Below are 23,875 nucleotides of genomic sequence, written 5' to 3' on the forward strand. Positions count from 1 at the left end.
GATCTCAGCTCACTGCTACCACTGCTTCCTGGGTTCAAGCAATTCTCCTGCCTCAGCTTCCCTGGGACAACAGGTACGCACCACCACGCCCGGCTAATTTTTGTGTTTTTAGTAGAGACAGGGTTTCGCCACATTGGCCAGGTTGGTCTGGAACTCCTGACCTCAAGTGATCTACCCACCTCGGCCTCCCAAAGTGCTGGGATTACAGGCTTGAGCCACCACGCCCGGCCAGAATTAAGAAGCTTTACTGGAGCATACCATTTGTCTAACACAAATGGATCACATTACAATAGCCACACTTCTCTAATATCTGCCCTTACTGGAGACAAAAATGCCATTCCATTTTAGACGCTATGAGAAAGACAACCTATGCAGACCCTACTGACCCCCAAATAAAGGAAAAAAAGGCATCACTTGAATTTTAAAGTTTATTTACTTTGAAGTAACTAACTTAAAAAATGGCCTGAGTTCAGTGTATTACAAAGAAGAAATGGTCATAAGATGGCAGTATAAATTCATTTCTACACGTAGAGACCGGAAAAAAAGCAAGTTCAGTATTTCACCAAAAAAGTTACATTCAGTACTTCACCAAAAAACTTGAACATTGCAAACACAGGAAACTAAGAAATGACAAACAAATATTAGGAAATACAAAGTCTTGAAGCGCCAAAACAAAAACAGTAATCTTGGGAAGGCTCCTAATCTACCTCCTCAATGGTGGGGCCTGACCCAGACCCTCCCTTGGGACCCTGAGCCCCGAAGCCGCCAGGCCCAGGACCACCTGCACCCTGGTACAGTCCGCTGATGATGGGGTTACACACCTGCTCCAGCTCCTTCCTCTTGTGCTCAAACTCGTCCTTCTCGGCCAGGGTGTTGGCATCCAGCCACGAGATGACCTCTTGACACTTGTCCAGCACCTTCTTCTTGTCGGCCTCGCTGATCTTGCCCTTGAGCCCCTCATCCTCCACGGCGCTCTTCATGTTGAAGGCGTACGACTCCAGGGCGTTCTTGGCTGACACCCTCTCGCGCTGCACCTCGTCCTCCGCTTTGTACTTCTCTGCCTCCTGCACCATGCGCTCGATCTCCTCCTTGCTCAGGCGGCCCTTGTCGTTGGTGATGGTGATCTTGTTGGCCTTGCCGGTGCTCTTGTCCGTGGCCGTGACGTTCAGGATGCCGTTGGCATCGATGTCGAAGGTCACCTCGATCTGGGGCACGCCCCTGGGGGCCGGAGGGATGCCGCTCAGCTCGAAGCGCCCCAACAGATTGTTGTCCTTCGTCATGGCCCTCTCGCCCTCGTACACCTGGATCAGCACCCCGGGTTGGTTGTCCGAGTAGGTGGTGAAGATCTGTGTCTGCTTGGTGGGGATGGTGGAGTTGCGCTTGATCAGGGCAGTCATCACGCCTCCGGCCGTCTCCAGCCCCAGCGACAGCGGAGCCACGTCCAGCAGCAGCAGGTCCTGCACGTTCTCGGACTTGTCCCCCATCAGGATGGCCGCCTGCACCGCCGCCCCGTAGGCCACAGCCTCATCGGGGTTGATGCTCTTGTTCAGGTCGCGCCCGTTGAAGAAGTCCTGCAGCAGCTTCTGCACCTTGGGGATGCGGGTAGAGCCCCCGACCAGGACCAGGTCGTGGATCTGGGCCTTGTCCAGCTTGGCGTCGCGCAGAGCCTTCTCCACGGGCTCCAGGGTGCTTCGGAACAGGTCCGAGCACAGCTCCTCGAACCTCGCCCTGGTGATGGACGTGTAGAAGTCGATGCCCTCAAACAGGGAGTCGATCTCCAGGCTGGCCTGGGTGCTGGACGACAGGGTCCGCTTGGCCCTCTCGCAGGCGGTGCGCAGCCGCCTCACGGCTCGCTTGTTCTGGCTGATGTCCTTCTTGTGTTTTCTCTTGAACTCCTCCACGAAGTGGTTCACCAGCCTGTTGTCAAAGTCCTCCCCACCCAGGTGGGTGTCCCCGGCCGTGGCTTTCACCTCGAAGATGCCGTCGTCGATCGTCAGGATGGACACGTCGAAGGTGCCCCCGCCCAGGTCAAAGATGAGCACGTTGCGCTCCCCCTTGCCCGTTCTGTCCAGGCCGTAGGCGATGGCCGCCGCCGTGGGCTCGTTGATGATCCGCAGCACGTTGAGCCCCGCGATCACCCCGGCATCCTTGGTGGCCTGGCGCTGCGAGTCGTTGAAGTAGGCCGGCACAGTGATCACCGCGTTGGTCACCGGGTAGCCCAGGTACGCCTCGGCGATCTCCTTCATCTTGGTCAGCACCATGGACGAGATCTCCTCGGGGTAGAATGCCTTGGTCTCCCCCTTGTAGCTCACCTGCACCTTGGGCTTGTCTCCGTCGTTGATCACCTGGAAAGGCCAGTGCTTCATGTCCGACTGCACCACCGGGTCGCCGAACTTGCGGCCGATCAGCCGCTTCGCGTCAAACACGGTGTTCTGCGGGTTCAGCGCCACCTGGTTCTTGGCCGCATCCCCGATCAGCCGCTCGGTGTCTGTGAAAGCCACGTAGCTGGGGGTGGTGCGGTTGCCCTGGTCGTTGGCGATGATCTCCACCTTGCCGTGCTGGAACACCCCCACACAGGAGTAGGTGGTGCCCAGGTCGATGCCGATCGCCGCGGCTTTGGCCATGCCGGTGCCCTGCTGTCTGCTCCGCTCCGAGATTCGGGACTGGAAACGGCGGACGGGACCCGCGACAAGAGCTCACTCCTCCGGAACGCCGGAAACTCAACGGCGCTGGTGCCTGCAGCCGCACAGGTTCGCTCTGGGAAGCCTCGGGACAACGGGAGCCACGCTCTGGAAACGCAGCGATTTCTCGCAGCAGCTCCTGAGGCTGGCCGTTTTCCGGACCGAGGGCCCCTCGGCGTTTATAAGCCGTCGCGGAGACCCGCCTTTTCCCTTCTGAGCCAATCACCGAGCTCGATGAGGCTGCCAGGTCGGGAATATTCCAGGGGTTTCGCCTCCCGTCCTGCCCCCCAGCCTTCCTTGGACCAATCAGAGGCCAGGGTGCCGCCCCCTGCTCAGAACTCTCCAGAGTCTTCTGGGATTCACTGGAGGGGACAGGGGCCCTGAGAGAAAGGGGGAGTGGCGGTGGGAAGGGTGTTGGTCTCCATGGCGATGCTGGCCGCCTCCGCTTCAGCGCCTAATTGACAGGAAGGGTCGGCGCTGGGCTTTTAATTGTGGGGGCTTGTGCAGTTATGGGCAGGCGGATGGTGCGGGGAGCGGGTGACGCGCGTCCAGGGGAGGGTGGGGGCGTTTGTGTTGACACTGCCCGGGCACGTTACAATGGAGACACTGTCTCTGACCTCATGGGCCAGTTTGGAGAAAGATGACTGAGTTGGAGCCCGCTCAAATTTGCAGGGAGGGACGGGGTGGGGGGTGGGGGGACCCCGGTTGTGCAGTTTTATATTGAGGGAGCCCCCACCTACTCGCCGGGGCTCCATAATCTGAACGTTTCCAAACTGAAGCGAAGGCGTCGGGAGACTAGGTGAGCCAGTTAGGGATCTGATTGATTGTGAACCTGCAAGGCCCAGTAGGTCCTTGTTTGGGAAAGTAGTGGAAAGTTCCCTAGTTGGTTTAAGCCTGAGGTATATGGGCGTTGGCTGATCCGGGTAGGAGGAGCACTTGGGGAAAGCTAAGATGGCTCCAGATTGATTGGTCAGAGCAGCCAGAATGGGGGAGGTGGGAAAAGGGGGAGGCGGGGAAGGAAGCGGAGTAATTGGGAGGCGGGGGAAGGGAGTGCGGCCAGGTGGGGAAGTGGGGAGGCGGGGTAAGGGAGAGGCGGGGTAAGAGGGAGGCGGGATGAAGGGGAGGCGGGGTGAAGGGGAGGCGGGGTGAAGGGGAGGCGGGGTAAGGGGGAGGTGGAGGAAAGAGAGTTCGGCCTAGGAATCTGAGGTGTGGAGAGGGGTAGACCCTAAACCGTTTATTTTATTTTATTTTATTTTTTTGAGAGGGAGTCTCGCTCTGTCGCTCAGGCTGGAGTGCAGTGGCACGATCTTGGCTCACTGCAAGCTTCGCCTTCCGAGTTCTCGCCATTCTCCTGCCTCAGCCTCCCGGGTAGCTGGGACTGCAGGCGCCCGCCACCACGCCCGGCTAATTGCTCCGCCTCCCGGGTTCAAGCTATTCTCCTGCCTCAGCCTCCGGAGTAGCTGGAACTACAGGCGCCCGCCACCACGCCCGGCTAATTTTTTCTTTTTTTAGTAGAGACGGGGTTTCACCGTGTTAGCCAGGATGGTCTCGATCTGCTGACCTCGTAATCCGCCCGCCTCGGCCTCCCAAAGTGCTGGGATAACAGGCGTAAGCCACCGCGCCCGGCCCTTAAACCCTTTATTGATTAGTTATTGACTCCAGAAAACGGGTTTTCTTTAGGAGAAGGATAGAGATACTGTCTGGACGGCATGTCTTTTGAGAAAACTCGCGGGCTTGTGGGTTTCTAGCAGTCATCTTCAGGCTGACTGGAATTGACTGCCTATGAACCCCTAGTAGAGAATAGTATCCCCGGAAGGCAGCAGAACTCAAGTGTGGAGGCTGATGTCTCTTGGAAGAGACCAGAATGTACACTACTCTTGGGTCATAAAGAGACAGAGTCCCACAATAAAATATATGACAGACACAGGAACAGGACAGTAGAATTAGGTCACTTGGGAAATTGAAAACAATATACAGCTACTTGCTTCCAAACTCCTTTGAGTAGCTGAGAATACTTTACCCTGTCCAAAAAGCACTCTGCCATGACAGTAGCGTCTCCATGTATTTGTATAGGTTTGTTCATAGCAACATTATTGTGTAAACTGTGTCCATCGAGAGATGCATAAGCAAAATGTGGTATATAGGCCGGGTGCGGTGGCTCATGCCTGTCATCCCAGAACTTTGGGAGACCGAGGCGGGCGGATCATTTAAGGTTAGGAGTTTGAGACCAGCCTGGCCAACATGGTGAAACTCTGTTTGTACTAAAAATACAAAAATTATCAGGGTGCGGCAGTGCACGCCTGTAGTCCCAGCTCCTCGGGAGGCTGAGGCAGGAGAATTAGCTTGAACCCAGAAGGTGGAGGTTGCAGTGAGTCAAGATCGCGCCACTGCACTCCAGCCTGGGCAACAGAGTGAGACTCTGTCTCAAAACAAAAACAGAAATGAAGTTGTATATAAATATTGTGAATATTACTCAGCCTTAGGAAGGAAATTCTGACATGTTATAACATGGATGAAACCTGTGCACATAAGCTAAGTGAAATAAGCAAAGTCACAAAAGGACAAATACTGTATAATTCCACTTATATGAAGTTACAAGAGTAGTCAAATTCATAGAGATAGAAAAAAGAGGTCAGGTGCCTTGGCTCGAGCCTATAATCCCAACACTTGGTAACTTGGAGGTGGGAGGAGATTTCCTTGAGCCCAGGAGTGAGAAACTAGCTTGGGCAACATAGGGAGACCCTGTCTCTAAAAAAAAATTAAAAATTAACTGGGTGTAGTGGCATTCACCTGTGGTCCCAGGTACTTGGGAGGCTAAGACAAAAGGATCCCATGAGTCTGGGAGGTCAAGACTGCAGTGAACCATGATCACACCACTGTAGTGCAGTCTGTGTGACAAAATGAGACCCTGTCTCTAAAAAAAATGAGAAAAAAGAATGGTAGTTACCAGGGGCTAAAGGGAGGGGAAAACGAGAGTTGCTTAATGAGTATACAGTTTCAGTTTTGCGAGATGAACAGAATATTGGAAATCGGTTGACCGATTTCAGTCACCACTGTGATTGAACTCACTACCAAACTCTACACTTAAAAATGGTTAAGATGGTACAATTTGTGTGTATTTTACCACAATAAAAAATAAAAAATAGGCTGGACAAGATGTTCACTCCTGTAATCCCAGTACTTGGGGAGGTTGAGGCTGAAGAATCGTTTGAGCCCATGAGTTTGAGACCAGCCTAAGCAACATAGTGAGACCCCATCTATACACAAAATTTAAAAAGTAGCCAGGCAGAGGGCTGGTCACCGTGGCTCACACCTATAATCCCAGCACTTTGGGAGGCTGAGGCGGGCGGATCACCTGAGGTCAGGAGTTCAAGACCAGCCTGGCCAACATAGTGAAACCATGAAACCCCATATCTACTAAAAATACAAAAATTAGCCAGGCGTGGTGGCACCCCCATAATCCCAGCCACTCGGGAAGCTGAGACAGGAGAATTGCTTGAACTCAGGAGGTGGAGGTTGCAGTGAGCCTAGATCATGCCACTGCAGTCCAGCCTGGATGACAAAGTGAGACTCCATCTCAAAAAAAAAAAAAAAAAATTTAGCCAGGCATGATGTCTCCAGTTACTCTGGAGGCTGAGGCAGGAAGACTGCTGGAGCCCAGGAGATCAAAGCTGCAGTGAGCTATCACTGCGCCTCTGCACTCCAACCTGGGTGACAGAGGAAGACCCTGTCTCAAAAAAATAAATAACATTGAAAAGCATTCTGCCAAAACAGTATCTCATTCTTTCTCCATAGGCCTCAGAGAACCATGGCTGCTGCCAAGGGAATTGCCATAGGTATCGACCTGGGCACCACCTACTCCTGTGTGGGGGTGTTCCAGCACGGCAAGGTGGAGATCATCGCCAATGACCAGGGCAACCGCACCACCCCCAGCTACGTGGCCTTCACAGACACCGAGCGGCTCATTGGGGATGCGGCCAAGAACCAGGTAGCCATGAATCCCCAGAACACTGTTTTTGATGCCAAACGTCTGATCGGCAGGAAATTTAATGATCCTGTTGTGCAATCAGATATGAAACTTTGGCCTTTTCAAGTGATTAATGAAGGAGGCAAGCCCAAAGTGCTTGTGTCCTACAAAGGGGAGAATAAAGCTTTCTACCCTGAGGAAATCTCTTCGATGGTACTGACTAAGATGAAAGAGACTGCTGAGGCGTTTTTGGGCCACCCTGTCACCAATGCAGTGATTACCGTGCCAGCCTATTTCAATGACTCTCAACGTCAGGCTACTAAGGATGCAGGTGTGATTGCTGGACTTAATGTGCTACGAATCATCAATGAGCCCACAGCTGCTGCCATTGCCTATGGTTTAGATAAAGGAGGTCGAGGAGAACGACATGTCCTGATTTTTGATCTGGGTGGAGGCACATTTGATGTGTCAATTCTGACCATAGATGATGGGATTTTTGAGGTAAAGGCCACTGCTGGGGACACTCACCTGGGTGGGGAGGACTTTGACAACAGGCTTGTGAGCCACTTCGTGGAAGAGTTCAAGCGGAAGCACAAGAAGGACATCAGCCAGAACAAGCGAGCCGTGAGGCGGCTGCGCACAGCCTGCGAGAGGGCCAAGAGGACCCTGTCGTCCAGCACCCAGGCCAACCTAGAAATTGATTCACTTTATGAAGGCATTGACTTCTACACATCCATCACCAGAGCTCGATTTGAAGAGTTGTGTGCAGACCTTTTTAGGGGTACCCTGGAGCCTGTAGAAAAAGCACTTCGGGATGCCAAGATGGATAAGGCTAAAATCCATGACATTGTTTTAGTAGGGGGCTCCACCCGCATCCCCAAGGTGCAGCGGCTGCTTCAGGACTACTTTAATGGACGTGATCTCAACAAGAGCATCAACCCTGATGAGGCAGTAGCATATGGGGCTGCGGTACAGGCGGCCATCCTGATGGGGGACAAGTCTGAGAAGGTGCAGGACCTGCTGCTGCTGGACGTGGCTCCCCTGTCGCTGGGGCTGGAGACGGCCGGGGGTGTGATGACTGCCCTGATCAAGCGTAACTCCACCATCCCCACCAAGCAGACACAGATCTTCACCACCTACTCCGACAACCAACCCGGGGTGCTGATCCAGGTATACGAAGGTGAGAGGGCCATGACGAAGGACAACAACCTGCTAGGGCGCTTTGACCTGACTGGAATCCCTCCAGCACCCAGGGGAGTTCCTCAGATTGAGGTGACGTTTGACATTGATGCCAATGGTATTCTCAATGTCACAGCCATGGACAAGAGCACAGGGAAGGCCAACAAGATCACCATCACCAATGACAAGGGCCGCCTGAGCAAGGAGGAGATTGAGCGCATGGTTCTGGATGCTGAGAAATATAAAGCTGAAGATGAGGTCCAGAGGGAGAAAATTGCTGCAAAGAATGCCTTAGAATCCTATGCTTTTAACATGAAGAGTGTTGTGAGTGATGAAGGTTTGAAGGGCAAGATCAGTGAGTCTGATAAAAAGAAAATACTGGATAAATGCAATGAACTTCTTTCGTGGCTGGAGGCCAATCAACTGGCAGAGAAAGATGAGTTTGATCATAAGAGAAAGGAATTGGAGCAGATGTGTAACCCCATCATCACAAAACTCTACCAGGGAGGATGCACTGGGCCTGCCTGTGGAACAGGGTATGCGCCTGGAAGGCCTGCCACAGGCCCCACAATTGAAGAAGTAGATTAATTCTTTTTGGAACTGAAGCATCCTAGGATGCCTCTACGTGTATTTCATTCCCCTCATCTTCAAACATCATTATTATTCTTGACCAGACCTGAACCTAAGTTACCATCCCTTGGGAATTCTGGAGGAGGAGTCTCATGCACCACCTATCACACTCCCTCATATCCTGTTTCTGACTCTGGAATGGACTCAGGAAAACTAGGCCCCTCTTTAAACCGTGTGATGTATTTGAATGTCTGTTATTTCCAGCCACCCTAACATTCTTTTTCCTGTGTGGATGCTTATTTGTCAATCAGTAAATTTGTTCCTAAAGGAAATTACTTCTGGTATTTAGGCTGTGAATGTACCTCGAAGGGGAGAGTTCATGGAGAGAGCATGTGTTCTCTGATTGTGAGCTCACTGTGAATGATTAAATTAGTAAGGGTAAAGTATTTGAATTTTCATGAACTCATTGGGTTTTTTTTTCTTTTCTTTTCTTTTTTTTTTTTTTGAGATGAAGTCTTGCCCTGTCGCCCAGGCTGGAGTACAGTGGCACAATCTCGGCTCACTGCAAGCTCTGCTTCCCGGGTTCACGCCATTCTCCTGCCTCAGCCTCCCAAGTAGCTGGGACTGCAGGCGTCCACCACCATGCCCGGCTAATTTTTTGTATTGTTTTAGTAGAGATGGGGTTTCACCATGTTAGCCAGGATGGTCTCAATCTCCTGACCTCAGAATCTGCCCACCTCAGCCTCCCAAAGTGCTGGGATTACAGGTGTGAGCCACCGCGCCCGGCCCATGAACTCATTGTTTCAATCAGCACATAATTTTTGATCCTCAGATACCTTTAGCACAGATGGAACAGATTGTAAACTATAACTGCTTTTAATCAGTTACAGGCTGGTTTTGGTGTTTAGGACTCAGCTTGGGGTGGAGGGACAAATCCTGCTTGATGTCCTGATGTATAGGTAAGGTCCAGGAGGTTCAGCATCTGTGCACTCACAGAGTTCATTGTTTACATTCATTATATGGAGAAAATATTTCTTTTCTTTCTTTCTTTTTTTTTTTTTTGGAGACAGAGTTTCACTCTTGTCGCCCAGGCTGGAGTGCAATGGCATGACCTTGGCTCACTGCAACCTTCGCTTCCCGGATTCAAGCAATTCTTCTGCCTCAGCCTCCTGAGTAGCTGGGATTACAGGCGCTCACCACTACACTCAGCTAATGTTTGTGTTTTTAGTAGAGATGGGGTTTCACCATGTTGACGAGGCTGTTCTGAACTCCTGACCTAGGTGATACACCCACCTCAGCCTCCTAAAGTGCTGGGATTATAGGCGTGAGCCACCATGCCTAGCCCCAGAAAATATTTCTATAACAAACTCTTGACAAATAAGTACTTCTATGCAAGATGACAAATATAAGTTTATGAAGTCTTAGTCCATGAAAAAATATTTTTACCGGCCGGGTGCAGTGGCTCACACCTGTTATCCCAGCACTTTGGGAGGCCGAGGTGGGTGGATCATGAGGTCAAGAGATCGAGACCATCCTGCCCAACATGGTGAAACCTCGTCACTACTAAAAATACAAAAATTAGCTGAGCATGGTGGTGCACGCCTGTAGTCCCAGCTACTCGGGAGGGTGAGGCAGAGGAATTGCTTGAACCTGGGTTGTGGAGGTTGCAGTGAGCTGAGATCGTGGCACCGCACTCCAGCCTGATGACAGAGCAAGACTGCATCTCAAAAAAATTTGTTTTCTTTTACCTGTGTCCTAATATACATTTATAAAAACCTGGGGGACATGAGTTAGAATGATATGTAACTGTGCATTTCTGTCTGTGTTTGAAACATTTGGCAGTGAAATGTTAGACTGGGTTATTTGCATCTGTAAGCCACAGTCTCTTTTTACTCAGTCCTTTACAGGACAGTCTTGGCAAAAGTGTGTAAGAAATATGGAGATTGAGGTTGGCTCCTTTGGAGAAATATATTTATTGGTAACCTTTGATAAAACCAAAATTTGTGCTCCAGCTCCTTATCTCTGGGACTCCTCAACATTTTTTTGTTTTTTATAATTTTCTTTTTTATAGACAGAGTCTTGCCCAGGCTGGAATGCAGTGGGGAGATCGTAGCTCACTGTAACTCTTGGGTTCAAATGATCCTCCTGCCTCAGCCTCCCAAAATGCTGGGATTTACAAGCCTCAACATTTTGTTGTTGTTGTTGTTTTGAGACAAGAGTTTCACTGTTGTTGCCCAGGCTGGAGTACAATGGCACGATCTCCACTCACTGCAACTTATACCTCCCGGGTTTACAGGCGCGTGCCACCACACCTGGCTAATTTTTGGGTTTTTAGTAGAGACAGGATTTCGCCATGTTGGCCAGGCTGGTCTAGAACTCCTGACCTCAGGTGATCCATTTGCCTTGGCCTCCCAAAGTGCGGGATTATAGGCGTCAGCCACTGCGCCCGGTCAATTTTTTTTTTTTTTTTTTTTTTTAAAGACGGAGTCTCTCTCTGTCACCCAGGCTGGAGTGCGGTGGCGGGATCTCAGCTCACTGCAAGCTCCGCCTCCCGGGTTCACGCCATTCTCCTGCCTCAGCCTCCCGAGTAGCTGGGACTACAGGCACCCGCCACCTCGCCCGGCTATTTTTTTGTATTTTTTAGTAGAGACGGGGTTTCACCGTGTTAGCCAGGATGGTCTCGATCTCCTGACCTCGTGATCCGCCCGTCTCGGCCTCCCAAAGTGCTGGGATTACAGGCGTGAGCCACCGCGCCCGGCCAATTTTTTTTTTTTTTTTGAGACGAGTCTCGCTCTGTCGCCCAGGCTGCAGTGCAGTGGCATCATCTTGGCTCCCTGCAACCTCCACCTCCCGGGTTCACGCAATTCTCCTTCCTCAGCCTCCCGAGTAGCTGGGATTACAGGCGCCCGCGACCACGCCTGGCTAATTTTTTTTGTATTTTTAGTGAAGACGGGACTTCACCATGTTGGCTAGCCTGGTCTCGAACTCCTGACCTCACACAATCCATCCACCTTGGCCTCTCAGAGTGCTGGGATTGAAGGCGTGAGCCACCGCCCTCGGCCTTTTTTTTTTTTATCAGCTGAATTTAAGATTAAAAACATTTTTTAATTTTATTTTTTGAATTTTATGTTTTTACTTTAACAAATATAGAAAAGTGCACACTTCATAATCTTCACAAACTCCCCACAATTCTCGATAGGATGTGTGTAGAGGGCACGAACACATCACGCTGTGGACGGCAGGGTTATGGAAAACAAAACCTTTTGAGCTCAGACGCCGAGTGCCTCCACCCGCCTAGCAGCCCAGGCTAGGGTCCGCGCCTGCGCAATGGGAGCCGGCCGGCCCTGGAAGAAGTCGGAACGAAGGAAACCCCGCCCCTTTCCCGGCTTCCTCCTCCCCTCGGTTTTACCCAGCTTGCGCTCCCCAGCCGCAAGTCGGCCGCGCTTTACCCTTCAGCGCTTGGAGGGTTCTGCGTCCCTTCCCGCTGCGCCTGCGCGGTCCCGCCTCGCCCCACGCGCGGGCTCGCGCTTCGGTTCTCCCAGACCTGGTCTCAGCATCCGGCTCTTTTCTCGCTCCGGCCCGCTGCCCGCTGCGCCAGCACCATGGTGGGTACCGTGACGTCAAAAGGGGTCGCCCTCGGGGATCTCGGACGGTTGGGGCAGGGGGGTCTGGCCTTTGTCCCCCTAGGCTGGAGTTAGGTCCGGAGTTTTTATCTTCATCGTTAGTCCTGTTCCTCAAGTTCGTTGAGGAGACACCTGAGAGCAAATGGGATTTTTTTTTCCATGATGAGGAAAAAAACCCCAACCCTGAGAGAGATTCAGTGGGGACAGCGGGAGACGGAAAAGTTAGACCTTAGAGCACTTCTCTGCCAGGCAAGCTTCGGCAGGGTGCGGGTGGGATGTTTTCTGTAATTCATTGAAAGGAGTGGGCAGGTACCCGAGAAAGGTGGTCGATTGAGAGAGCACACTGGGGAGGCCGAGGTATGCAGGGCAGAGCCTCTCTGGGACTTTAAGTGATGGGCTCAATGCAGTGTGCAGAATAATTTGGGCTCCAGCCTTTCACCTCTCAACCAATTATTCTTTCCTGTGAAATTTTGAGAACTGTTAGGGATGCAATGGGGTTCACAATACCGGTATTTGGTAATACTGTCAAGGGACACTCCTCCCTACCATGTTCCTTCCCACATGATGGTTTTCCCCCTCTCTCCCAATAGCTCTTCTATTCTTTTTTCAAGTCCCTTGTGGGCAAGGATGTGGTCGTGGAACTCAAGAATGACCTGAGGTAGGTACCTGTTCCAACAAGTCTGTTGGGGGTGGGTGTGCCCAGGGCCCTGGAACCTCTTTAATTTGAGAAATATTTGAGGGCTGGGTGAGGTGGAATATGTACAGAAGAAATAAATGGCCGGGTGCGGTGGCTCACGCCTGTAATCTCAGCACTTTGGGAGGCTGAGGTGGGCGGATCACGAGGTCAGGAGATCAAGACCATCCTGGCTAACACGGTGAAACCCTGTCTCTACTAAAAATACAAAAAATTAGCCAGGCATGGTGGCAGGCGCCTGTAGTCCCAGCTACTTTGGAGGCTGAGGCAGGAGAATGGCGTGAACCTGGGAGGCAGAGCTTGCAGTGAGCCCAGATCACGCCACTGCACTCCAGCCTGGGTGACAGAGCGAGGCTCTGTCTCAAACAAACAAAAGAAATAAATGGGTGGGGTGCAGTGGCTCACGCCTGTAATCCCAGCACTTTGGGAGACTGAGGAGGGAGGATTGCTTGAGCCCAGGAGTTTGAGGCTGCAGTGAGCAGTGATTACTCCATTGCACTCTAGCCAGGGCAATAGAGCAAGACCCCATCTCTAAGACAAATTTTAAAATTTAACAATAAATAAATGCCTTGTGCCTTAAATTTACAGATAAGCTTGGGGATTGTATTGTGTATTGGAAAACAATACAAAGCAATATACAGTTTAAAGAGTAAATACTGGTCAGGTGTGGTGGCTCATGGGCTGGACGTGTGGCTCATGCCTGTAATCCCAGCACTTTGGGAGGCCGAGGTGGGTGAATCACGAGGTCAGGAGTTCAAGACCAGTCTGGCCAAGATGGTGAAACCCCGTCTCTACTAAAAATACAAAAATTAGCCAGGCATGGTGGCAGGTGCCTGTAATCCCAGCTACTTGGGAGGCTGAGGCAGGAAAATCGCTTGAACCTGGGTGGCAGAGGTTGCAGTGAGCTGAGATTACGCCACTGCACTCCAGCCTGGGTGACAGAGTGAGACTCTGTCTCAAAAAAAATAAATAAAGAGTAAGTACTAGGCTGGCCATGGTGGCTCACACCTGTAATCTCAGCACTTTGGGAGGCTGAGGCAGGAGGATCACTTGAGTCCAGGATGTCGAGACTAGCCTGGGCAACATAGAACCATTTCTATAAAAGATTAGCCAGATGTGGTTTACATGCCTGTAGTCCCAGCTATTCGGGAGACTGAGGTGGGAGGATCACTTGAACCCAGGAGGTCGAGGCTGCAGTGAGCCATGATTGTACCACTTTACTCCAGCCTGGGTGACAGAGGAAGACTGTCTCAAAAAAGAACAGGCCAGGCCAGGCGCAGTGGCTCACGCCTGTAATCCCAGCACTTTCGGAGGCCGAGATGGGCGGATCACGAGGTCAGGAGATTGAGACCATCCTGCCTAACATGGTGAAACCCCGTCTCTACTAAAAATACAAAAAATTAGCCTGGTGTGGTGGCGGGCGCCTGTAGTTCCAGCTACTTGGGAGGCTGAGGCAGGAGAATGGCATGAACCCAGGAGGTGGAGCTTGCAGTGAGCCAAGATGGCACCACTGCACTCCAGCCTGGGCGACCAGAGCGAGACTCCATCTCAAAAAAATAAACAAAAAAACAGAACAGGCCATAGGCTGGGCATGGTGGCTCATGCCTGTAATCCCAGCACTTTGGGAGGCTGAGGTGGGTGGATCACAAGGTCAAGAGATTGAGACCAGCCTGGCCAACATGGTGAAACCTACGTATTAGATATGCTACTGTGTATCTAATACCTAGTATAGGCCAGTTGTATGATAGGTGCTTAAGGAAAGAAAAATAATATCTGAAGACCTATTGACTAAGCACTATTCTGAATACATTTATTGATTGATTTCTCAAACACTCCTTAGTAATATGTACTATTGCTGTTATACATATGAGGAAACTGAGGCTTAGATCAGCTATACCACTTGTTCAAGTCTACAAAACTAGTAAGTGATACAGAACAGAAATATGATTATGTCCAGCTTTTTTCTTTTTCTTTTTTCTTTTTTTTTTTTTGAGATAGTCTCGCTCTGTCGCCCAGGCTGGAATGCAGTGGTGTGATCTCTGCTCACTGTAAGCTCTGCCTCCCGGGTTCATGCCATTCTCCTGCCTCAGCCTCCCCAGCAGCTGGAACTATAGGCGCCTGCCACCACACCTGGCTAATTTTTGTATTTTTAGTAGAGACGGGGTTTCACCGTGTTAGCCAGGATGGTCTCGATCTCCTGACCTTGTGATCCGCCTGCCTCGGCCTCCCAAAGTGCTGGGATTACAGGCGTGAGCCACTGCGCCTGGCTTTTTTTTTTTTTTTTTTGAGATGGAGTCTCTGTCACCTACGCTGGAGTGCAGTGGCGCGATCTCGGCTCACTGCAGCCTCCGCTTCCTGGGCTGAAGCAATTCTCTGCCTCAGCCTCCCGAGTAGCTGTGATTACAGGCGTCCACCACTATGCCTAGCTAATTCTTGTATTTTTAGTGGAGAAGGGGTTTCACCATCTAGGCTAGGCTGGTCTTGAACTCTTGACCTTGTGATCCACCCGCCTTGGCCTCCCAAAGTGATGGGATTACAGGTGTGAGCCACTGCACCTAGTCCTATTTTCTTTCTTAAAATAATATTTATTTATTTAAAAATTAGAGACAGTGTCTCGCTTTGTTACTCAGGCTGGTTTCAAACTCTTGAGTTCAAGCAATCCTCTTGCTTCAGCTTTCCGAAGTGCTGGGGTTACAGGCATGAGCCAGCATGCCTGGCCCTGTACTTATCTGTACAGTCCTTTAAATGATATGTACATTTAGGCCAGATGCAGTGGCCCACACCTGTAATCCCAGCACTTTGGGAAGTCAAGGCGGGCAGATGCCTGAGGTCAGGAGTTTGAGACCAGCTTGTCCAATATGGTGAAACCCCCATCTCTACTAAAAATACAAAAATCAGCCAGGCGTGGTGTTGTGTGCCTGTAATCCCAGCTGTTCGGGAGGCTGATGCAGGAGAATTGCTTGAACCCAGAAGGCGGACGTTGTAGTGAGCTGAGATCAGGCCACTGCACTCCAGCCTGGGCGACAGACTGAGACTCCATCTCAAAAAAAAAAAAAAAAAGTACATTTAAAATATTGATACCTATTATCTCGTTATCCTTTAGAAAGATGGGGTCAATTGTATTCTCTTCCCAAAAGTGTCTTCCACATTTATTTTTTTGAGATGGGGGTCTCACTGTGTTGTCCAGGCTGGAGTGTAATGGCACAGTCATAGCTCATTCAGCCTCCTGAATAGGTGGGGCTACATGCCACCACGCCCAGCTAATTTTTTAATTATTTGGAGAGGCAGAGTCTCACTGTGTTGCCCAGGCTGGTCTCAAACTCTTGGGCTCAAGCAGTCCTGCCACCTTGGCCTCCCAAAGTGCTGGAATTACAGGCATGTGCCATGTGCCTGGTTGTCTTCCACATTTCTATGTGATTTAATTTCTTCGTGGGTTACACGTTGACATGGCAGGGAATGGTGAGGAGAGGAACTTAAGGGCCGTTGCATTTTAGAACAGAGGTTTCCGTTTGTGGCACTGGCCATGCAGGTGGTATCGATGTGTATAGATTGGGGACACAGAGCAAGACAAGTATGGAAATCACTAGCAGTCTTAGGCAATTTGGTGTGATGACTTGTTTTTGATTCTCTTCTCCTTACTGGGCCTTTTATTTGGGAAGCCTGACTGTTGTGTTATAACCCTAGGCCCTAAAATACCTTTTTTTTTTTTTTGAGACAGATTCGTGCCCTGTCACCCAGGCTGGAGTGCAATGATGCGATCTCGGCTCACTGCAACCTCCGCCTACTGGGTTCAAGCAATTCTCCAGACTCAGCCTCCCTGGTAGCTGGGATTACAGGCACACGCCACCACGCCTGGTTAATTTTTTGTATCTTTAGTAGAGACAGGGTTTCACCATGTTAGTCAGGCTAGTCTCCAACTCCTGACCTCGTGATCTGCCTGCCCCAGCCTCCCAAAGTACTGGAATCCCAGATATGAGCCACCGTGCCCGGCCCCAGTAACATTTCTTTTTCTTTTTTTCCTTTTTTTTTTTTTTTTCCCCCCGAGACGAGTCTCACTCTGTCGCCAGGCTGCAATGGCACTATCTCAGCTCACTGTAACCTCCAACTCCCTGGTTCAAGTGATTATCCTGCCTCAGCCTCCCGAGTAGCTGGCATTATACGCATGCACCACCACGTCCAGCTAATCTTTGTATTTTTATTAGAGAAGGGGGTTTCACTATGTTGGCCAGGATGGTCTTGATCTCCTGACTTGTGATCTACCCACCTTGGCCTCCCAAAGTACTGGAATTACAGGAGTGAGCCACCGTGCCCAGCCTTCTTTTTTTTCTATTTTTGTTTGAGACGTCGTCTCACTTTGTCGCCCAGGTTGGAGTGCAGTGGCGCGATCTCGGCTCACTGCAACCTCTGCTGTCCAGGTTCAAGTGATTCTCCTGCCTCAGTCTCCCAAGTAGCTGGGATTATAGGCGCCTGCCACCATACCTAGCTAATTTGTGTATTTTTTTTTTTTGAGACGGAGTCTCGCTGTGTCGCCAGGCTGGAGTACAGTGGCCGGATCTCAGCTCACTGCAAGCTCCGCCTCCCAGGTTCACGCCGTTCTCCTGCCTCAGCCTCCCGAGTAGCTGGGACTACAGGTGCCCGCCACCTCGCCCGGCTAGTTTTTTGTATTTTTTAGTAGAGACGGGGTTTCACCGTGTTAGCCAGGATGGTCTCGATCTCCTGACCTCGTGATCCACCCGTTTCGGCCTCCCAAAGTGCTGGGATTACAGGCTTGAGCCACCGTGCCCAGCCCAATTTGTGTATTTTTAGTAGACTTGGGGTTTCACCATCTTCGTCAGGCTGGTCTTGAATTCCTGACCTCATGATCCACCCGCCGCAGCCTCCCAAAGTGCTGGGATTACAGACGTGAGCCACTGCACTTGGCCTTTTTATATTAATTTTAAAAATTTTCATAGAGACAGGGTCTTGGCCATGTTGCCCAGGCTGGTCTTGAACTCTTGGACTCAAGTGATCCTCCCACCTCAGCCTCCCAAAGTGCAGGTGTGAGCCAACACGTATGTGGCTCTAAAGTGACTTTTCTGTTGGGATGAGAAAGAAGATCTTTCTCCTTTTTTTTGCTTAAGACAGGGTCTCACTCTGATGCCCAGGCTGGAGCGCAGTGGTGCGATCTTGGCTCACTGCAACCTCTGCCTCCCAGGTTCAAATGATTCTTCCACCTCAGCATCCTGAATAGCTGGGATTACAGGTGCACACCACCACTCCCAGCTAATTTTTTTGTATTTTTAGTGGAGATGGGGTTTCACCATGTTGGCCAGCTTGGTCTCAAACTCCTGACCTCAAGTGATCCTCCCGCCTCGGCCTCCCAAACCAGGTGTGAGCCACCACGCCTGGCCAAAAGTTCTTTCTCTTATGCTTGCTGTCAGACCACTTTTGTGCTATGTATTTCCTCCTCCTTAAGGGACTTAATAAAAAGACACCACGGCCGATCGCAGTGGCTCACGCCTGTAATTCCAGCACTTTGGGAGGCTGAGGCGGGTGGATCACGAGGTCAAGAGATTGAGACCATCCTGGCTAACACGGTGAAACCCCGTCTCTACTAAAAATACAAAAAATTAGCTGGGCATGGTGGTGGGTGCCTGCAGTCCCAGCTACTCGGGAGGCTGAGGCAGAACAATTGCTGGAACTTGGGAGGCGGAGCTTGCAGTGAGCCAAGATCGTGCCACTGCACTCCAGCCTGGGCGACAGAGAGAGACTCCGTCTCAAAAAAAAAAAAAAAAGACACCACTTTGTGCAATTCCTAAATGTTATTTCACTAATGGAGATGGTGGGGTGCTGTCACATGTTTTTCAGCAGCCAGCAATATGGTGAGAACATGACTGAGGCAGTGGGTTTGAGATACTGGGTGTTTGTTTTTGTTTTTAGGCAGACTCACCCTCTATCTCAAAAAATAATAATGATTGCCCAGTATTGTACTAGTTCATTTAAATTAATTTCTATAGCATATTTAGGTGGGTCTTTCTTTTATATTCTTTTTTTTTTTTTTTTTGAGACAGAGTCTCTCTCTGTCGCCCAGGCTGGAGTGCAGTGGCTGGATCTCAGCTCACTGCAAGCTCTGCCCCCCGGGTTTACGTCTTTCTCCTGCCTCAGCCTCCCGAGTAGCTGGGACTACAGGTGCCCGCCACCTCGCCCGGCTAGTTTTTTGTATTTTTTAGTAGAGACGGGGTTTCACCGTAGCTAGGATGGTCTCGATCTCCTGACCTCGTGATCTGCCCATCTCGGCCTCCCAAAGTGCTGGGATTACAGGCTTGAGCCACCGCGCCCGGCCGCTTCTTTTTTTTTTTTTTTTGAGACAGAGCCTTACTCTGTCGCCCAGGCTGGAATGCAGTGGCGTGATCTTGGCTCACTGCAACCTCTACTTCCTGTATTCAAGTGATTCTCGTGCCTCAGCCTCCTGTATAGTGAGGACTACAGGCGTGCACCACACACAGCTAATTTTTGTATTTTTATATTTAGTTTAAAATTTTTTTTTTCTTTTCCTTCTGGGTTCGAGTGATTCTCATGCCTCACCTCCTGAGTAGCTGGGATTATAGGTACACACCACAATGCCCGGCTAATTTGTTTTGTTTTGTTTTGTTTTGTTTTTTTGAGACAGAGTCTGGCTCTGTCGCCCAGGCTGGAGTGCAGTGGTAGGATCTCGGCTCACTGCAAGCTCCGCCTCCCGGGTTCAAGCGATTCTCCTGCATCAGCCTCCTGAGTAGCTGGGACTATAGGTGCATGCCACCACGCCTGGCTAATTTTTTGTATTTTTAGTAGAGACAGGGTTTCACAGTGCTAGCCAGGATGGTCTTGATCTCCTGACCTTGTGATCTGCCCGCCTCGGCCTCCCAAAGTGCTGGGATTACAGGCATGAGCCACCGCACCCGGACAATTTTTATATTTTTAGTAGAGATGAGGATTTGCCGTGTTGGCCAGGCTGGTCTGAAAGTCCTGGCTTCAAGTGATCCGCCCACCCTGGCCTCTTAAAGTGCTAGAATTATAGGCATGAGCCACTGTGCATGGCCTGGACGCTGGGTTTTAAAGACTTTCAGAATTTTAACAAAAATTGGAGTCCCAACAGAGAACTGCTAACTTTATTTTTGGCAAGATAAGGACATTTTTAAAACTGCTATTTATTATGATTATTTTTATTTATTTATTTATTTTGAGATGGAGTCTCACTCTGTCACCTGGGCTGGAGTGCAGTGGCTCGATCTCGGCTCACTGCAACCTCCGCCTACCTGGTTCAAGTGATTCTCCTGCTTCAGTCTCCCGAGTAGCTGGGATTACAGGCGTCCGCCACTATGCCCAGCTAATTTTTTGTATTTTTAGTAGAGATAGGGTTTCACGATGTTGGCCAGGCTGGTCTCAAACACCTGACCTCGTGATTCACCCGCCTCAGCCTCCCAAAGTGCTGCGACTATAGGCGTGAGCCACCATGCCCGGACACAATTATTTTCTTTTATAACTTTAGAGATGAAGTCTTGCTGTGTTGTCTGGACTGTTCTGCAGCTGGCTTCAAGCGATCCTCCTGCCTCAGCCTCCCAAAGTGCTGGGATTACAGGCTTGAGCAACGGTGCCCAGCCAAAGGGTGTTTTTTTAAATTTTTGCACCATTCTCTCAAAGAGCGCTGGTGTTTTGATAGCATTCCTCAAATAGCATTTTAAGGGGCTCGAGGATTGGAGAATGGAGAGGACATCACTCGTGCCTGGATCATCAAGAGTAATGCTGCCGCCGGGCGCGGTGGCTCAAGCCTGTAATCCCAGCACTTTGGGAGGCCGAGACGGGTGAATCACCAGGTCAGGAGTTTGAGACCAGCCTGGCTAACACGGTGAAACCCCATCTCTACTAAAAAATACAAAAAACTAGCCGGGCGAGGTGGCAGGCGCCTGTAGTCCCAGCTACTCGGGAGGCTGAGGCAGGAGAATGGCGTAAACCCGGGAGGCGGAGCTTGCAGTGAGCTGAGATCCGGCCACTGCACTCCAGCCTCGGCGACAGAGCGAGACTCCGTCTCAAAAAAAAAAAAAAAAAAAAAAAAAAAGTAATGCCGCCTACCTTTATCTACATATGGGGCTCTGGTTCCAAAGCAATAAATGTTTGAAAATAGCTAGCCTGGGCGACATTCACAGTGAGACCCTTTCTCTACAAAAAAAAAAAAAAAAAAAAAAAAAATCAGCTGGGCATGGTGGCTCACGCCTGTAATCATAGCTACTCAAGTGGCCGCAATAAACCATGATCACGCCATTTCACTCCAGCCTGGGTCACAGAGTGAGACCCTGTCTCACAAAAAAAAAAAAAAAAAGCTGATGGTTTTGGGAGTCAGACAGACTTGGACTGAAGTTCCTGTTTGTTCTAAACTCAGAAAGTTTAAAACAACCTCTCTTAGCCCCTAAGGTAGTAACTACTTCAAAAGATGCTGTAAAGATTACAAATACTATATAGAACACACGTCTAGCCTTTACCAGTTGTTTAATGGTAGCTATGAAGAATAGGTTGGTTTGGCCGGGCATAGTGGTTCACACCTGTAATCCCAGCACTTTGGGAAGCTGAGGTGGGCAAATTGCCTGAGGTCAGGAGTTAAAGACCAGCCTGGCCAACATGGTGAAACCCCATCTCTACTAAAAATAAAAAATTAGCCGGGCATGATGGCGTGCGCCTGAAGTCCTAGCTACTCAGGAGGCTGAGGCAGGAGAATCACTTGAACCTGGGAAGCTGAGGTTGCAGTGAGCCAAGATCACACCACTGCACTTCAGCCTGGGCGACAGTGAGACTCCATTTCAAAAAAAAAAAAAGGGGGCCGGGCACGGTGGCTCACGCCTGTAATCCCTCCCAGCACTTTGGGAGGCCCAGGCGGGCAGATCACGAGGTCAGGAGATTGAGACCATCCTGGCTAACGTGCTGAAACCCTGTCTCTACTAAAAATGCAAAAAAATTAGCTGGGCGTGGTGGTGAGGGCCTGTAGTCCTAGCTACTCCAGAGGCTGAGGCAGGAGAATGGCATGAACCCGGGAGGCGGAGCTTGCAATGAGCTGAGATCGTGCCAGTGGACTCCAGCCTGGGTGACAGAGCAAGACTCCGTCTCAAAAAAAAAAAACGGCGCGGTGGCTCATGCCTGTAATCCCAGCACTTTGGGAGGCCAAGGCGGGTGGATCACGAGGTCAGGAGATCGAGACCACGGTGAAACCCCGTCTCTGCTACAAACACAAAAAATTAGCAGGACGCCTGTAGTCCCAGTTACTCGGGAGGCTGAGGCAGGAGACTGGTGTGAACCCAGGAGGTGGAGCTTGCAGTGAGCTGAGATCGTGCGTGCCACTGTACTCCAGCCTAGGTGACAGAGCGAGACTCCGTCTCAAAAAAAAAAAAAAAGAAAATTGGATTGGTGTAGGGAGAGGAGATGTCGGGATGTCGGGTTGAAAATAAACTACTCTGTTAGCCGTCTTTCCTACTCCAGGGCTTAGGAATTTCCCCTTTTGGTTGTACCTTTTTCTGACTTCAAGTCCTTGACTTCTCCCAGTCATGTTCTCATCCCAGCTCTGAAGTCACCTCTATGTTGACTTTGTTATAAACTAATTTGATTCTTCTCTCCCTCTGCCCTTGACAGCATCTGTGGAACCCTCCATTCTGTGGATCAGGTGAGATATAGTAAAGGCCCAGAATTGGTTCCTGGGGAAGGAGAGGGTTGGGTTCTTACATCATGTCTCTAGGGTTAATAATGGTGTTATTCGGCCAGGTGTGGTGGCTCATGCCTATAGTCCCAGCATGTTGAGAGGCCGAGGCCTGAGGTCAGGAGTTAAAGACAAGCCTGACCAACATGGTGAAACCCTGTCTCTACTAAAAATACAAAAAATTAGCCGGGCATTGTGGCGCATCCCTATAATCCCAGCTACTCCAGAGAGGCTGAGGCAGGAAAATCGCTTGAGCCCAGGAGGCGGAGGTTGCAGTGAGCCAAGATGGTGCCCTTGCACTCCAGCCTGGGCAACAAGAGCAAAACTCTGTCTCAATAAATAAATAAATAAATAATAATGGTGTTCATCTTCCTTTCCTAGTATCTCAACATCAAACTAACTGACATCAGTGTCACAGACCCTGAGAAATATCCTCACATGGTAAGTTGGGGTCTGTGGAGAAGAGGAAATAAAGCAGGAGGCCTCTGGGTGGTTAGAGGACATTTTTAAGGGTGTTTTCACATTTGTCCATCTTTGTCTAGTTATCAGTGAAGAACTGCTTCATTCGGGGCTCAGTGGTCCGATATGTGCAGCTGCCAGCAGACGAGGTCGACACACAGTTGCTGCAGGATGCGGCAAGGAAAGAAGCCCTGCAGCAGAAACAGTGATGGCTCCTCCTCCTCTTCCCCTCCCTCTTTTATTGGTGACCTGTAACCCCAAGTCCCAGCCCAGAACCCCTAACCCCGAATACTTGAAGGGGTTTTGTTTTTTTACTAATGATGGTTTTGTGGGTTTTTTTTAAGGGATGAGTGGATGAGAGGAATAATAGGGAACAGCTATCCTCTCTTGAGAAGGGGAGGATAAGTAGGCTGGGAAACTTCAAAGCCTTCCCAGTCCCCAGCACCTGCCTTTCTCACTACTTCCCTGGAGATGGTAGGAGAGTTTCCTAGGTCTTTCCAGGGCAGCATGTGATTCATTTGGGGATGGAAGGAATCTGTCCCGCATCGGGAATAAAATTTATGATGCAAATTCGTGTTTTGGTTCTGTTACTGTGTGTTGGGCAGGGTGCTGGGATGTGGAAAAGGATGTCAAATTCATCCAAGTCCCTGTTACTCTCCATTAACCCAGCCAAGAATCCAACTCAGCTTCCCACTACTCTCCTTGGTATAAAGCATATAATACAGTTGCTGTTCACCATGTTTCCCCAACATGCCCCTACCTGCATGTTCTCCCTCTGGCCTTTTGCTTATACCATACCTGCAACTGGAGTGCTTGGTGTCCTTCCATTAATGTGACAGTGTTATAAGATGCACTTCATGCTACCGGACTTCGCCAATCCAACCAAATCAGTACATGTTTTCTGAATATGTACAGAAGATAAATACAAGTGATGTAATTTATATTTTGGAGAAAAGTTGTGACTGGGAATTACTAAACTTCATTCACTCATTCAGCAAAGAGTTC

The 23,875-nt window shown here is 50.2% G+C and overlaps 3 protein-coding genes across 7 annotated transcripts in view; 2 read left to right on the forward strand and 1 right to left on the reverse strand.

Moving 5' to 3' along the window:
• The window catches only part of HSPA1L (heat shock protein family A (Hsp70) member 1 like), a 25,023-nt gene extending 16,291 nt beyond the window's left edge, over positions 1-8,732 (forward strand). For 2 of the 4 annotated variants that reach the window (XM_045390168.3, XM_065542989.2), the window contains exon 2: positions 6,477-8,732. In XM_045390168.3, coding sequence (XP_045246103.2) covers positions 6,477-8,415 — 1,939 coding nt within the window. In that variant the 3' untranslated portion in view covers positions 8,416-8,732. Of the gene's footprint in view, positions 1-2,592; positions 2,929-3,015; positions 3,481-6,476 lie in introns of those variants that run through there. The other 2 variants (XM_045390167.3, XM_045390166.3) reach the window with 2 other exon arrangements.
• Positions 415-2,837, reverse strand: LOC101925240 (heat shock 70 kDa protein 1A). The gene has a single exon (XM_045390169.2). The coding sequence runs from the start codon at positions 2,622-2,624 to the stop codon at positions 699-701; it is 1,926 nt and encodes a 641-aa protein (XP_045246104.1). The 5' UTR covers positions 2,625-2,837; the 3' UTR covers positions 415-698.
• Positions 8,733-11,772: 3,040 nt separating the features above from the next.
• LSM2 (LSM2 homolog, U6 small nuclear RNA and mRNA degradation associated) lies at positions 11,773-23,440 on the forward strand. Of its 2 annotated transcripts, none has more exons than XM_005553471.4 (5): positions 11,773-12,002; positions 12,611-12,678; positions 22,348-22,378; positions 22,793-22,852; positions 22,954-23,440. In XM_005553471.4, exons 1-5 carry the CDS (start codon positions 12,000-12,002, stop codon positions 23,077-23,079), a joined length of 288 nt encoding a protein of 95 aa, XP_005553528.1. In that variant the 5' UTR covers positions 11,773-11,999; the 3' UTR covers positions 23,080-23,440. The 2 variants fall into 2 exon arrangements, with proteins under 2 accessions (XP_005553528.1, XP_005553527.2); XM_005553470.4 differs by lacking the exon at positions 11,773-12,002 and adding an exon at positions 12,017-12,269.
• The last annotated feature ends 435 nt before the right edge of the window (positions 23,441-23,875 follow it).

This window comes from Macaca fascicularis, chromosome 4 (genome assembly GCF_037993035.2).
Source record: "Macaca fascicularis isolate 582-1 chromosome 4, T2T-MFA8v1.1".
Lineage (NCBI taxonomy): Eukaryota > Metazoa > Chordata > Mammalia > Primates > Cercopithecidae > Macaca > Macaca fascicularis.

Excerpts from the sequence above, each read along its gene's own strand:
- LSM2 (XM_005553470.4), top strand. The coding sequence starts at position 12,180 with ATGATGAGGAAAAAAACCCCAACCCTGAGAGAGATTCAGTGGGGACAG. Across the intron at positions 12,270-12,610 it reads TTAGAGCACTTCTCTGCCAG|CTCTTCTATTCTTTTTTCAA; the intron begins GCAAGCTTCGGC and ends CTCTCCCAATAG. Across the intron at positions 12,679-22,347 it reads GAACTCAAGAATGACCTGAG|CATCTGTGGAACCCTCCATT; the intron begins GTAGGTACCTGT and ends TGCCCTTGACAG.
- LOC101925240 (XM_045390169.2), bottom strand. The coding sequence starts at position 2,624 with ATGGCCAAAGCCGCGGCGATCGGCATCGACCTGGGCACCACCTACTCC.